At 40.6% G+C, this 14611-nt stretch overlaps 1 protein-coding gene across 2 annotated transcripts in view; it reads left to right on the top strand.

The window, feature by feature from the left end:
* Positions 1-14611, top strand: part of ARID5B (AT-rich interaction domain 5B) — a 175825-nt gene that overhangs the window by 17802 nt on the left and 143412 nt on the right. For both annotated transcript variants that reach the window (XM_036264631.1, XM_036264632.1), the window contains one exon: positions 13340-13565. In XM_036264631.1, coding sequence (XP_036120524.1) covers positions 13340-13565 — 226 coding nt within the window. The remainder of the gene's footprint in view (positions 1-13339; positions 13566-14611) is intronic.

Consider the following 14611-nt stretch of genomic DNA (forward strand, 5'->3'; position numbering starts at 1 on the left):
GGGGCAGGTTGTGTGTTGTTTTTCTTTATTTTTAACCTTGAACTTAACAGTGTACCAGCTTCCTCTCAGTGCTTTTGTATTCTCTGTTCCCTTTGCATGCAATGCCCTGTGTTCTTCCCCCTACCTCTCCTCTCTCTTCAACCCTGCTCACTACTGCTCTTTCTTACTGTCTCAGCAGAGAGACCTTCCCTGACCACCCAGTTTAAAACAATCCTCAGGTTCACCCCTTGCCTCCCATTATTGCCTCTTCTAATTCTTTTGCTTCAGATTTTATCTGCCTCTCCCCACACCGCATGAGCACGTGCGTGGACACACACACACACACACACACACACACACACACACACACACCACGGCAACTGCAGGCTCCAGGAAAGTAAGAATGTATCTGTTTTATTCCTGATTATAATCCTAATGCCTGATATATAGTTAGTGCTCAATAAATATTTTTTGAATGAATGAAATCATTTATGACACTGATTCATCATTACATAAATCACATTTAGCTGAGGGCTATTGTTTACTGACTGTTTCCCACACTAGACTGGTGCCCATGAGACAGGGGCTTCTCCCTTAGCTGTTCCTCATGCCTGGCCCAGCTCACACGAGGTCCTCCGAATGTCAAGAAAGAGTGAATAGATTTTCTGGCAAAGGTCTAGAATGAGAATAACCTTTTTGTCCTAGGCATGGACCAGGAGACCCTGGGCCCTGTGTGTTTCTGAAGAGCAACACCAGTGACTTACTCATCCTGGCTGATCCTGGCACAGAGCAGAGTCAATACAGGTCAGCTGGATCAGATGGAGTTGAGTTAGGGAAAAGCTAGAACAAAATCCCTCTTAACAATAACATTGGATGAAGCTCAGCGTATGAATGGTCCCTCAAAGGTGGCAGGGACAGCTCCTTCTAGATTTCCTCTTGCAACTGTTTTTTCAGAACGCCGGGTAGCAGCCCTGGCAGGGTAGCTCAGTTGGTTAGAGCGTCACCCCCGTAAGACAAGGCTGTGGATTTGATCTCTGGTCAGGGAACATACAAGCATCAAATAAATAAGTGAGTATTTATTGCATAAATAAGTGGAACAACAAATTGATCTCCCTCCCTCTCTCGCTTTTTCTCCCTTCCTCTCTCTCTCAAAAATCAATAAACACAAATTTTTTAAAAATGCCCAGTAGCACTTCTATGCATATATGCATAACCAGTGGACACCAACAATAGTGTGGGGAAGGCAGGAGGGGGCGGGAATGGGGAGGAGGGGGTCAATGGGGAAAAAAGGGAGAAACATCTATAATACATTCAACAGTAAAGATGAGTTTAAAAAAACAACAAAACATAAAAATGCCCAGTAGCATTTACTCAGCCATTCGACCATCCATTATTCATTCATTCTTTAAGCTCCACCTGGCTGTGCAGAAGGCTGGGAAGCAATGTAAGTTTCAGCCCTGCCTTTAGAATGCTTACCTTGAGGGACACTTTCCTCCCTGAGGTGGCAAAAGAGTTAGAATCTTGGGTCTGTCCTCTGTGTTGGCCTTCACACCACAGTTTTTGAATAGAAATAGAAAGGTCACCAACTGTGGTTGCAAATTGGCTCTTGCATTAATCCTGGCTTATTCATAAATACTCAATATTTTTCTAAATTGAGTTTAGGGCCTTTGATTGAAGCCTGAATCATTTACCACGACAGAGCGTATCACCAGTGTAGGAAAACTAGAACTTAAAAATACAAAGCCCCTTTAAGTAATCCAATATAGGATAATTACATTATTAAATAAAGCTGTGTCTCAAATTATTCCTCTGCCATTGTACATGTGAGGATAATAATGTGAACTGTGCTAAGCAAACGGAGCAAAAAAAAAAAAATTTTAACAAGAGGGAGCATGTCTAAATCATATGTTTATGTTTAAATAGAGGCTACATAAAACGGGAAGATTTACTTGGTTTCTACTTTAAAGCATTCTAAATAGGCATGAGGCTTTCGGTGATTCTCTGTGAAGACTGTTCTTCTCGTTAATGGCAGCAGTGGATCAAGAACCCCGGTGCCAGAGCACCGGTAACCTTGAAGGTTTCAGATGGCTTCCACCGTGACTTTCCTATACCAACAGGGAAAAGGTTTTCTTCTTTCTTTCGGGTCTTTGTGGAATGTGGGCCCTGCTGAACTGGGCAGAGTGTCATAAGCCTGCAAAACTAGGTAAAAATAAAAAAGATCAGGAGATGTAAAAGTAACGATTGGGAGTCAGTCACATATTAGAATGTCTGGGTTGGGTGGTGGTTGAGTTTGGGTATTAGTGTTACTGTTTTTGCTTTCAGAGAATATTCTTATAGATAACTCACCTGAGCTTGAACACTAGAATTGATCTCATTAATCTTTGTGTTGCTTATGTTTCAATAGCCAGAGCTAAGTATATGGGTTTTTATGATGGCAACCTGAAAGTAGTTAAAAAATAGACTGTGTAGTTAACATCCTATTGATTTGGTCACAGGATGGGCGGGCAGGCTCAGCCATTGACTTAAGGCATCTCGACACATATCAAGTGCTTGTCTGTTTGGAGAGGAAATATCTAGCATTCTGAGATGTATTTTCTTGCTCTCTGTGTAAACTGTTTTTAATTTTAGGGAGGAGAAAAGGTCCTCGCATGGTAATCCCACAAGGAAAGAAATGGAACTGGGAATTCATGAGAGGCTGTTTCTGATGCTTTCTTTAGAGTTGGCCCTCTGGTCAGGGGAACAGGCTGCAGCCTAACAGGTTTTAGATTAGCGTGTATTAAAAATGTATTAACGAACATAAAATATTTAGGATTTTTGAATTACTTGTTTGATACGCAAATGCCTTTGGCAATACGGGGAAGGATGGTCGCATTACATTGGACACATCCTGCTCAGAGCAGACGTCCGTTTGCTGACTCCCTCTGCTCGTGCCAGGATGGAGTTCCAGATCACCACGTCACACGCTTCACCCACATGGCTGGTGGGGGGGGAGAAGGTTGGAAGACCAGGGGCTGGCCTGGGAAATTGGAACCCAGTACACTAATGAGCCTCCATGGCAAATCCATTTGGTCGTGCTGAGTGAGGGAAATTAGGCACCGGTGCATACTTGGGAGGATGTCTTCATCACTCAGACAACAGAGAAGTCTCTTTTCTGACTGGCTCATGAATGCTGATTTTTGTAGACTTACTTTAGGGACAAAAACACAATACAAGCTAACAATGGAAACCCTTTTTGTTGCAAAAGGACTTTAAATCCCATGCCCCCCAGGAAATTGGAGGGAATTAGGGAAATGTTCTGTGTCCCTGAGTGGCATTGGGGTCGAGTATCACTACTGAAAGGCTTAAGAGACCAAATTCCCAGGAAGACGATGGTGCAACCACAGCTGGTTTCTGGTTTCACTTCAGTTTTCTCCTCTCTGAAATGGGCCTAAGAACCCTCAGGGAGTCCTCGTCGGGATTAGGTAAAACAATGGCTGTTAAATTCATAGATTAGTGTCTGGGTGAACTAATGTGTCTGATTTTTCGCTGCTGTATCCTTGAGAGCGGAGAATTACTTAGAAGGCCGGGCATTCTCAATTGCTTTCTAGCAGGGATGTTATTGTTCCCAGACAGAAAATTAAGAAAACATCGGAACACACTCAGTTATTCACAGGTGACATCTGAATGCCACTCACCCTTATACCTTTATTATACAAGGTGATATTATATAATATATACAGGTGATACTATACAATAATAGTAATAGCCATCATTCCTTGGATGCTTCCTCTGTGTTGACCAGTGTACTATAACAACTTCAACATCTGAACTACCCTGTAAGATGGGTTCTTTTAGACTATATCCCCTTGTTTTAAAGATGAGACTTTGGCAAGATGTTGTCACATCCCAGGAAAACATGGGCATTCCACACGGGAGAGCTGCCTTTGAGCCTGGGTCCATCAGACTCAGAAGCCTAAGCTTTCTCGGTATCCCTTATTTTCTCCCAGCGTGAAACACCCAGAGATAGTGCACAATTAGAATAAGTATTTGTTGCATGCTCCAGGCCCTGCATGGTTCGCGCCTCTTTGGGAAGTACAACAGAAGTAGAAGTTAAACAAAGGTACTTGCCTTTAAAAAGGCTCTGCAATTCAGGTGTTTGCTGTAGGAGAATTACGCAATTCAGCATCAAACACTGATGCCTAACAAAGATTTAACATTATGTCACTGGCAATAAGAATAGTAATTCCCAGGTCGGGGACCAACTTCGTGTTGCTATTTTATTTTGCCTAGTAAGGATATTGAAAAACAGAAACTACTGACATCTTTTGCCATCCTCATTTCAAAGGGAAAAAAGATAACACCAGACAAAAGGAGGGTAATAAAGTCCTAAACGAAGAGAGGGTGCAGAGGTCCAGATCAACACGGCTCCCTTCTCCCTGCTCTGCCCTGGAAGGCTGACCTCTGTGGGCTCCATTAACAGAAGAACTCCTTGGCCCTGTAGCCTCCAGTGAAATTCAGCCATAGAGGCGCTGGGGCGGGGGGAAGGGAATGAAGGCAGGTATTTATTCCTTGTTCTTTCCTGTGAGTTCCCCCAGGCTGATCGTGTTCCTCTAGTAAGGACGTCACTGACCCTGGTAGAAGGATCTGCTCTGACCCTGGTAGCCACCCCCTCTCCCTTTGACCCTTTCCTAGGAGCGGTGGTAGCTGAACCGCTGTTAGCTCAGGTTCCTGTACTCTCTCTCTTACGGATTGGCACACCCCACCCGCACCTGTCTCATCAGTCTCTTTGGAAACCCTCCTGGATGATCATTATTCAAGTCTTCCATTTATTTCCTATTGGGATGCTGACTGATACAAGGGTAGTCCTTGAAGTCTAGCAAACTTAGCTTCATGAGATGTTCGCTGCACTGTCTTCTTTTCTCTCACTTCACCACTGACCAGGTAAAGCTTCATCCGTTTTGCCTGACTTTCTTGGACCTCTGATAGGCAACTATGTGCCTGTAGAGTGAGACCTTTTACTCACTTGGTATCTATCCTACTAGCAGAACACAGTGCTGTGAAACAGGAACAGTGACTGAGCGTACGAGTAGGTGCCTTGAGTAACAGGTATTTGAGGGAGGCTTGAAAGCAAGGGGGTGGCCAAGCAGCCAGGTCTAATGGTGGCACTTTCTTCCCCTTGCTTGAGTCCTTGGGTGCACACCGCAGGCACACAATGCCTGGCCAGAATGGCTAGGGCACTAGCTGATGTGGTGGCCACTGGTCTTTCTAAAAGTTGACACTTAACAGTTCTTCTGTTTTTATCTATAGTCTCTATCTGGATGAAAATTTCCGACTCTTGGGGAACCAACTGGACTGTTATTTTGGTTTTACAGTTTATGTAGCTAACGTCACCTGTTGATGTGTTTTGTGTTCCCAACATTTATCATGTTTCAACTTTTACAAAGAACATTTCTAAAAATCTAGGCTGTTCAGGGAAAAATAAAATGCTGTGTTTTCCTGTTTTCATTCCATCCTCTCCCTGTTAATCCCTCTCACATTAGATTTATGTGTTTATTGTCCTTTGGACTCATTAACATCGCTGAATACCACTGTCCTCAGCAGTGATCTGTTATTGGGAACCACGCGGTGTTACAGGGAAGGTTCCATTCATTTCTCTCTCCTGAGGAATGATGCACGGTGGGTCCTTGAGTAATATTGTTTTGTTCAGCATCATTTCATTATTAAGTTGATGACATGCCGTAGGAACTTAATTCTTGTTTATATCAATTAGCCTATGGTAAAATTGGTTTTATTGTACTGTATACCATTTTATCACAGTTCTAAGGATATTGGTGACATTACATGAGGACTTACTGTATTAATAAGGATGTAAGTTCAACCGTGTGTAACAGAGACCCAGAATTAGAGTTACTTAAGTAAGTGAGGAGTTCAAAAGCTCTCATGCCATGGCCTAGAGCTCAGTGTTTCAGAGCTCGTGTGGTGGCTGTGCTCCAGGAGGCTGTGTAGGGATCAGGCGACTCCTCTTTTTCTCCTGGGAGACCTGCCCTTAAAAGACACACCCATCCCCTCTGAGGGCATGGCCCGGAAGCTGCACACATCGCTCATACATCCCATTGGTTTGAACTTGGTCACGTGGCTGCATCTGGCTATAAGGAAAGCAAGAAACTGGTGCCTTTATTCAGTTGATTATAAAGAAGAAAGGAGAAATAGGTATTAGGGGAACGTTAGCCACAGTTGAGGAGTGTGAAATTCCCCTATGTTAAATAGGTGATTTTTTACCCAAAAGCCAAGTGGGCTGTGCAATTCCAATGAGCTTGAGCTGACTCTGAGACATCTAAATTGGCAACAGGAGACTGAAATCTAGAGGAATTTGGGGAACCAAACTGTAGAAAGTAGTCATGGGCCAACAGGTGAACGTTAGAATTACCAGAGAGAATGATTTCTTCAAGGAATGTTTTGCAGAGAAAGAAGACCTGGACCCAGAATGCATCTAAATATATGTTTGCTATATTTTTCTAGTAGGGAGATGGAATAAAGAAGAAGAGAACTTGAACAAAACAAAGAAACACAAAAACACAATGGTGATAGGTGTTGGGTAGGTGTTCTCCAAGGGTCTCTTGAGTATCTGCACATGTGAGCAGAGCCACTGGCTGCCTTTGTTCTGGACTGTTTCTAAAGGATGTTTATTTATATAGTGAACAAACAGCCTTGGAAGACAGGACTAGTGTCTTCCTCCAGAACAAAGGGCAGGCATGCTTACTGATGAGTATTAAGGATTTGGATTCTCTTCATTCAGGGTCCTTCTCCTATAATGCACCCTACTGTGTGTGCAGGTATCATTTAGCCCTCTTTCCATCTCCTTTTGGGAAGTGTAAATTAAAGAACCAACACAAAGGCTGATACTTTGACTACAGCTATTGCTGGAAACCATCCTTTGTCTGTGCCCAAGACTCTTGTGTCCTTTGCCAGCATCCATTAAACTGTGGCAGGTCAACTTGTAAGTTTGAAAGTAGAGTAAAATCTGACTCTTTACAGTTGTTAATAAGGAGAGTTTAAATTTAAATATAGGGCTGTTCATTACCAAATGCTACTAAGAGTTCAAGGGAAATGAAGAATAAGAAAAGCCTTGGTTTAATGATACAGTACAGTGGTTCTCAAAGTTTTTGGACTCAAGACCCTTCACCCTCAAATTATTGAGGATCCCAAAGAGCTTGTGTTTATGTGGGTTATCTCTATTGATATTTAACATGTTAGGAATTAAAACTGAGAAATAAATTAAAATACTTAATTCATTTAAAAATAAAAACAATATAGCATCCATATGCAAAAAAAGAATGTCAAGCTAACCCTCACATCTTATAAAAAATTAAGTCAAAATGGATTATACTTTAAATGTGGAACTATGAAACTTTTGGAAGAAAACATAGGAGAAATTCTTCATGATCTGGGATTAGGCAAAGAGTTCATAGATACAACAGCAAACCCACAATCCATAAAAGAAAAAACTGACCAATGGACCTGATCAAAATTTAAAATGTTTTCTTTGTGAAAGACATTATAAAAAGAATGAAAAGACAAGCTACAGAAAGAAAGAAGATATTTTCAAACCACATATATGATGAAAGTCTCCAGAAAGTACAAGTACTTTCAAAACTCAATGGCAAAAAAAAAAAATCTAATTTTAAAAACGGGGTAAAACTTAAACACACACTTAACCAAAAAGGATATACGGATGGTCAATTAGCACCTGAAAAGATGTTCAACATCATTAGGCATTAGGGAAATGAAAATATGCAACATACTGAGAAACCACTAAATGCATATTGGAATGGTAATGATAAATTCATTAACAGTGATGTACCAAGTGTTAGTGAGGATGGAAAACAACTGGGATGCTCATAAATTGCTGGTGGGAATGCAAAATGGTATAGCCATTCTGGAAAACAGTTGGACAGATTTCACAATTATATATACACTTACCATATGACTCAGCAATCCCTCTCCTAGATATTTACTATGGAGAATTGAAATTGTGTGTCACACAGAAACCTGTATGTGAATGTTCATAGCAACTCTATCTGTAATCACCAAAACTGGAAACAATTCAGTGTCCCTCAATGGACGAATGGATAAACAGACTTTGTGACACATTCATATTATGGTCTACTACTCAGCAGTAAGGAGGAACCATCTATATGATACATGGAGCAACATGGACTGATCTGAAAAATGGTCTGCTGCGTGAAAGAAGCAGTTTCAAAAGATTTTGTACTGTAGGATTCAATTTATATGACATTTTGGAAAAGAGAAAACTATAGCAAGGACAGATCCATGCTTGCCATGTGTTAAAGCGCATAGAACTATACACCAAAAGAAAGGGATATTCAACCAAAGAACATATATGCATATGTATATAACCCATGGACACAGATAATAGTATGGGGAAGTCCTGGGGTGGAGCAGGGCCTGGGTGGATGGGGACAACATGGAGGGCGGAGAGTGGGGGAAATCTATAATACTGTCAACAGTAATTTTTTTTTTTAAAAAGGGATATGTTAGCCCTGGCCGGTTTGGCTCAGCGGTTAGAGCATCAGCCTGCGGTCCTGAGAGACCCGGGTTCGGTTCCCGCTAAGGGCATGTACCTTGGTTGCAGTTTGTCCCCGGCCCTGGTCGGTTGTGCGGGTGGCAGCCACTCGATGTGTCCCTTTCACATCGATGTTTCTCTCTCTCTCTCTCTTCCTCTCTCTCCCTCCCACTCTACCTGAACAAAAAAAAATGTCCTCGGGTGAGGATAAAAAAAAAAAAAAAAAGGGATATGTTAGCCCAGCTGGTGTGCCTCAGTGGTTGAGTTGACCCATGCCCCAAGAGGCCGCCGGTTCAATTCCCAATCAGGGCACATGTCCAGGCTGTGGGCCCGATACCCAGTGGGAGCCATGCAGGAGGCGGCCAGTTGATGTTCTCTCTCATCAATGTTTCTATCTCTCTCTCTCTTACTTCCTCTCTCAATAAAGAAAAAAAAAATTTTTTAAGGGATTTTTTACTATAAGTTAATTTAAAAAATAAAACTAAAATGACAATATAAACCCATTATGTAAATGTAACATTTTCAAGAACAAAAAATTAGTAAAACAGTGGCATTGTTTCACATTTTTGTAAATCTCTTTACTGTCTAGCTTAATAGAGACAGCTGGATTGTCATATCTGCTTCTCTGTGTTGCCTTACCAAATGTCATGCAGTCTCTGGAAAACCCCAGCTTGAAAGAGACTAAGAGTGAAAAAAGCAAATAATGTCTTACTATTATTATGATCATTGTTTTCACTCCACGGACCACCTTTGTTCTGGACTACAATAGTCTCAGGGATTCCCTGGGGTTCCTGGACCACACTATGAGAACCACTCACCCAAATTTCAGTCATTTTCATAGCATGTTGGCTCTTTTTTTTTTTTTTTTTTTTTGGCCATATCTACTTAATGGTTTTGTTCAAATTGGTCAATTTTTTAAAACATTTATTTAAAGAGGAAACGTTCTCTATCTCCTGTAAATGAAAAACCAGTTCCATTTTTCTATAAATGAAAAGTAGCCACAAAAATAAATAAGCAATGAATAACATATATTTTTTTTAATTCACCCATGAACCATCCAAAGTCGTCTCTGCATGGCATGGCATGCCATGGAAAAGCACAATGGGGACAGTAAGGATAGCCAACTGGTGTACCACTTCCCTGATGTTCATCCATTCAGTCCTCACCATGATCATGAGAGCCAGACAGTATTATTATCCTTTTCTAAACATCTGTAAGAATATATACATATTGAAGCACAGGCAGGTTAAAGAAGGTGTCCAGTGCTCCATAGTGAGTAAATTGCAGGGCTGGGATTAGAACCCAGGAAGTCTGAGTCCAGGATGAGTGCTGGGTTGACAGATAGGAAACCTGGATTCTTGTCCAAGTTCTACCAGAAGTTGCCACTAGGACATGTCCTTGAACCTTATTGTCCTCATTAATAAAATGAGGGCAGCCCTGGACGGTTTGGCCTAGCAGTTAGAGCGTCAGTCCTGGGTTCAGTTCCTGCTAAGGGCACATACCTCGGTTGCAGTTTGTCCCAGGCCCCTGTTGGGGTTGTGTGGGTGGCAACCACTTGATGTGTCTCTCACATCGATGTTTCTCTCTCTCACTTCCTCCCTCTCTCCCCCTTGCTCTAGCTGAAGATAAATGCAAACATGTCCTTGGGTGAGGATAAAAAGTAATAATAAAATAAAATAAAATGAGGGAAGTAGACTAAGGCAGGGTACAAAAGTTCAGACACTGTGTGCCTACCCAAAGACCAGGCGCGGAAGGGAAATGTGAACTGAATGTCAGGCAATAGGAGTGGTGGGGATACAGTGGTAACCGGGGCTCTTGCCTCTTGTCTAATGAAGGCAACTGCTGCTCAGTTTCAACTGTTTTTTTCTTGGTAGTGGTGGGTGTTTTGTTTTTGTATTGTTTTTCACAGATATACTTTTCTTTTCTAAGAGAAGCTAGAAGTCTGGATACTTTGTGTACCATTTATCAGTGTTTAGAACACAGGAGAGGCCAGCCATACACATGGGCTGGCTGATTTATGACCTCTTGACTAGATGATCTCTTCTGACTTAAAGGATTCCATGATTGAATAAGCTGTTTTTATACAGTGGTAGAAGCAAAATCCAAATTACAGAAATAGGCCGTTTAAACCATTAATGAAAGGGGGTATGGACTTAGAAAGTGTTTCAACACAGCCTACATAAATATTGATCAGGAGCCAGGTTAATTGAAAAGCCAAGGTACATTAATAGAATAACAAAGTATTTCTTTGTGTTCCTTTTGCGTTGTAGTAGAATAAATCAGCAATATTTATCCAGCACTAATTCTCCGTTTGCAGACAGCTAATGTAATTATGAGATGAGCTTACTGAAATTCTTTTCTTAGACATAGAGACTTGCCCAAGAATGGTGAGTATTAGGAATTTTAGTCACCACTTGTTCAGAAGAGTAAATACCAGCATGTGATTTATGCCATTGTGTGGACAAAGTAATGTTTCCTGAGACGTTTTCTATATATATATTGGCTGTTTTGTTTTTTGGGTAGGTTTGTTGTTTTCCCCTCCTCCGCTTATCAGATTTCCTTCTAAATCCTGGCATTTGACAATGCTGCTGGGCCAGTTTCTCTGCGAATCCACAGTAAAACATACTGGTGGTTTCACAATTAGTCCAAATTTGGGTTTATGACTTCTGCAGGTTTATGTGAATTCCTGCGTTTGTTTTTATGTGGTGTGTATATATTCAGAAGGTCTGTTTCAGAGAAAAAAGGGGGGTGGACAGATCTATAGTTTGAATCTTAAAAGATGGGTTTATTCATCAATGACATCATTAGGACTGTATTTTCTCTTGGTTAATAAACTATTTGTTTGGCGGGTGTTGGAAGCCAGCCAGAGCTAGTCATGCCATTTCTTGGAAATGATCTGAAGCAACTGGTAATTGAAATGATAATCATTTGATCAGAGTGAAAGCTATTTGAAAATAACACTCATTTCCAAACTTGTCTCTTCTAGGAGACCATATTTGGTAAAATTGTTGTCAAATTCCATCTTTGCTAATGTTGAGACTTATATAGCATGGTAATTATTTTCCAGTATATTCAGAGCTTGATTTCTGGTATGCCCTGTCCAGAAGCCGTTCCCATATGTTTTGAAACAATAACCCAGGCTGAATTTTTATTCTGACATTTAATAATCACCATGTAATAGGTATAAAATGCGTGACAACTACAGATCTTTTATTTCAAGAGGGTAGTGTAGTGAATCAGAATGAAATCATCCGTTGAAATGGTACTTTGTAATATGCTCCATTGTTTACATAAAGTATTAAAATATTTTTTTCGTGAGCAGAGGATAAAAACAGTTTCCACTCTGTCTCCCATTTAGTGGAAGTTCGAATTTAACCGTGATAAGAGAAAAGATTGCATTATGCAGGTTTTACTTTTCATTTTTGATATAGAGTATTTGTTATTTTGCCACTGCCTAACAAACTTTCTTCTCAGAAGCAGCTTGAAATTGGAGGAGGAAAAGTGTAATTTTAGATCCTACTTTAAAACATTTTTAAAAACTAAACCCAGGGCTTTATATTGTGTGAAGCTTATCTTAATAAACTCTTTTTTTGTTTTGCTTTGGAATAGTGTGTACAGTACTGGTGTGTGTGTGTGTGTGTGTGTGTGTGTGTAAGTGGGGGAGAAGGAGGAGTCATGTTTAACAGCAAAATTAGCCCAAATCACTTGTGAATTCCTTTTGTTTAATAGCTTAGAGACATCTTCCTGTTGTTGTTTGTCAAAAATATTTCTCAGATTTTGTAAGCTTAGGGGTTTTCACAGCTAAGCTTTTTTCAGAAATGTGAAGTAAAAGAAAGAAAGAAGTCAGTTCAAGTTGAAATGTCAAATGTTTCAAATAATTTAATCTAAAAACCAGTGAGATGATCTTAAGCCTTTCCCAAAGAACCTTCGGGTAAGAGAGGCCCTCCTTTGCTCCATGTATGGTCATCTATTAAATATCTTGCTGGATTAATTCTGAGTCAGAAAAGTTGGTTGTTTCCTGGAAGCAATTAGAGATGCTTAAAATTCAAATTTATGATCCATAGGAGAAACTTAAGTTTCAACTACTTTTCTTAGATTCAAAGGCTTTCTCCTCACTCGCCCTCTCGCCTCTTACCCCATATGTATTAAAAGAAAAAATCAGCTCATTTCTCAACTTACAAAGTTTTTAAGAAACATGAGAATGTGTAAGTTTCTTTCAGTGGGAAGCACATAACATTTATGAAGTATTTCTTTTGGGATTACATCACAGTTTTATTTAATTTTTAGGACAAAAGTTAAATTCAATATTTGTGTATAAGCCAAGGGAAAATGTACCATAAACATAGGAATTTTAGGGTGAGTCAGAGTTCCAAGAATCCCAGATTTACTTAGACCATTTATATAGAGACAGGCTAACCATTAGTCATCTAGTTCTCACTTTTTACTTTTGCAATTAATTGCACTTAAAAATTAGCTTTCGCCCGAGTGGTTAGATAGGCAGAGTGCTTTGGCAACTAGCATTAAAAATGGCTATTAGAGTTACTGCCCAAGTTTTGGGCTTTCTAATCATATAACAAATATATCTTATAAATTACTCCTCAACTAGACAACTAGCAGTGAAAAACCCTGGAAACGAAGTGAGTTATTCAAGATTCTCTGTCACCAAAAAGCACATTGTCTGCTTGCCTAAGGTTAAAACCACTCGGATAGTATTTCAAATGGGCTTTGTTGAAAATTTATCATTTACCTCAGAACCACAAGTGATGTATTTTGTTCTTCCCCAACCACCTATTGTAGGATGAAGTCATTGCTGTTTCTGAAAAAGTGATTGTGAAGCTTGAAGACCTGGTCAAGTGGGTACATTCTGATTTCTCCAAGTGGAGATGCGGCCTTCGAGCCGGGGCCATGAGAACAGAGGCCGTGGGCAGGAATGGACAGAAGGAGGCTCTGCTGAGGTACAGGCAGTCGACCCTAAACAGTGGACTCAACTTCAAAGACGTTCTCAAGGAAAAGGCTGACCTTGGTAAATATCATTTGTACTTCTAAATCGAATGTGTGGGCATATACTGTGACCTACTCTTTTGGTTGTAGATTTTTCTGGAAACCCTAGTATGTGTGTGTGTGTGTGTGTGTGTGTGTGTGTGTGTATATTTATATACACACACATACACTGATGTATGTGTGTGTGCGTGTGTGTGTATATATACATATATATATTTATATATATATATACATACACTGATGTATGTGTGTGTGCGTGTGTGTGTACCCTGATTATACACATCATTTCTTTACTTCCAAGGGGCCTGGGAATATAGATGGTAGATGGACAGAAACATTTTACCTGTTAGATCACAGGACCTTCTATGTGTGGAACCCCTGGGTGGCCCTAAGCAGCTTCCAGCTGGTGTCAATGTGTACGACTGACTTAGAGCACCTGAAATTGAATTAAAGAAGAGTTTGAATACTTGTTCTAAGTAGACAGCCTGACAGCTATGAGCACCACGTTAGAATTCCGTGTTTTATGTTGGATGGAAAGCAAAGTGAGGCAGAGAGATGAGTTACTCAACGTGGAGCAGGAAAGTAGTGTCAAAGCAGGAACCGGGGTCGGCATAGGTTTTCCTGAGCTTTTCGGCATTTAGTCACCACCGTCCACTACATGCTTTTTTCTTTCCTTCCTTTCCCTGTTCCTCTGTACATTTAAAGGAGAACTTGGGATGTGGAGTAGTTCTTCCAATTAGGGTTTGAATCCTGACTGTGCTCCTCATTTAGCTGTGTGGTCTTGGGCAAATAATTTCATCTCCAAGCCTCAGTTTCCCATCTGACAAATATCGGAACTCTTACAGAGTCACCGTGAGATGTGAGAAACAAAGGGTCGAGCACAGTGATTGGTGTACGAGGGCCTTCAGAATTAATCCCGTTGCTTTTTCTGAACAGTTTTCTTCTCTAGTGACATTTTATATGCTTTCCTTGTTGTTTTTTTCTTTTGTTTGAATCTCACTGACTTACTAGCATTGCTCAAGACCAAAGCTGACCTCTGATTTAGACTAGTTATTTCCTCTTTAAGCA

The sequence above is a fragment of the Molossus molossus genome, unplaced genomic scaffold, assembly GCF_014108415.1.
Source record: "Molossus molossus isolate mMolMol1 unplaced genomic scaffold, mMolMol1.p scaffold_m16_p_17, whole genome shotgun sequence".
NCBI classification, from domain to species: Eukaryota; Metazoa; Chordata; class Mammalia; order Chiroptera; family Molossidae; genus Molossus; species Molossus molossus.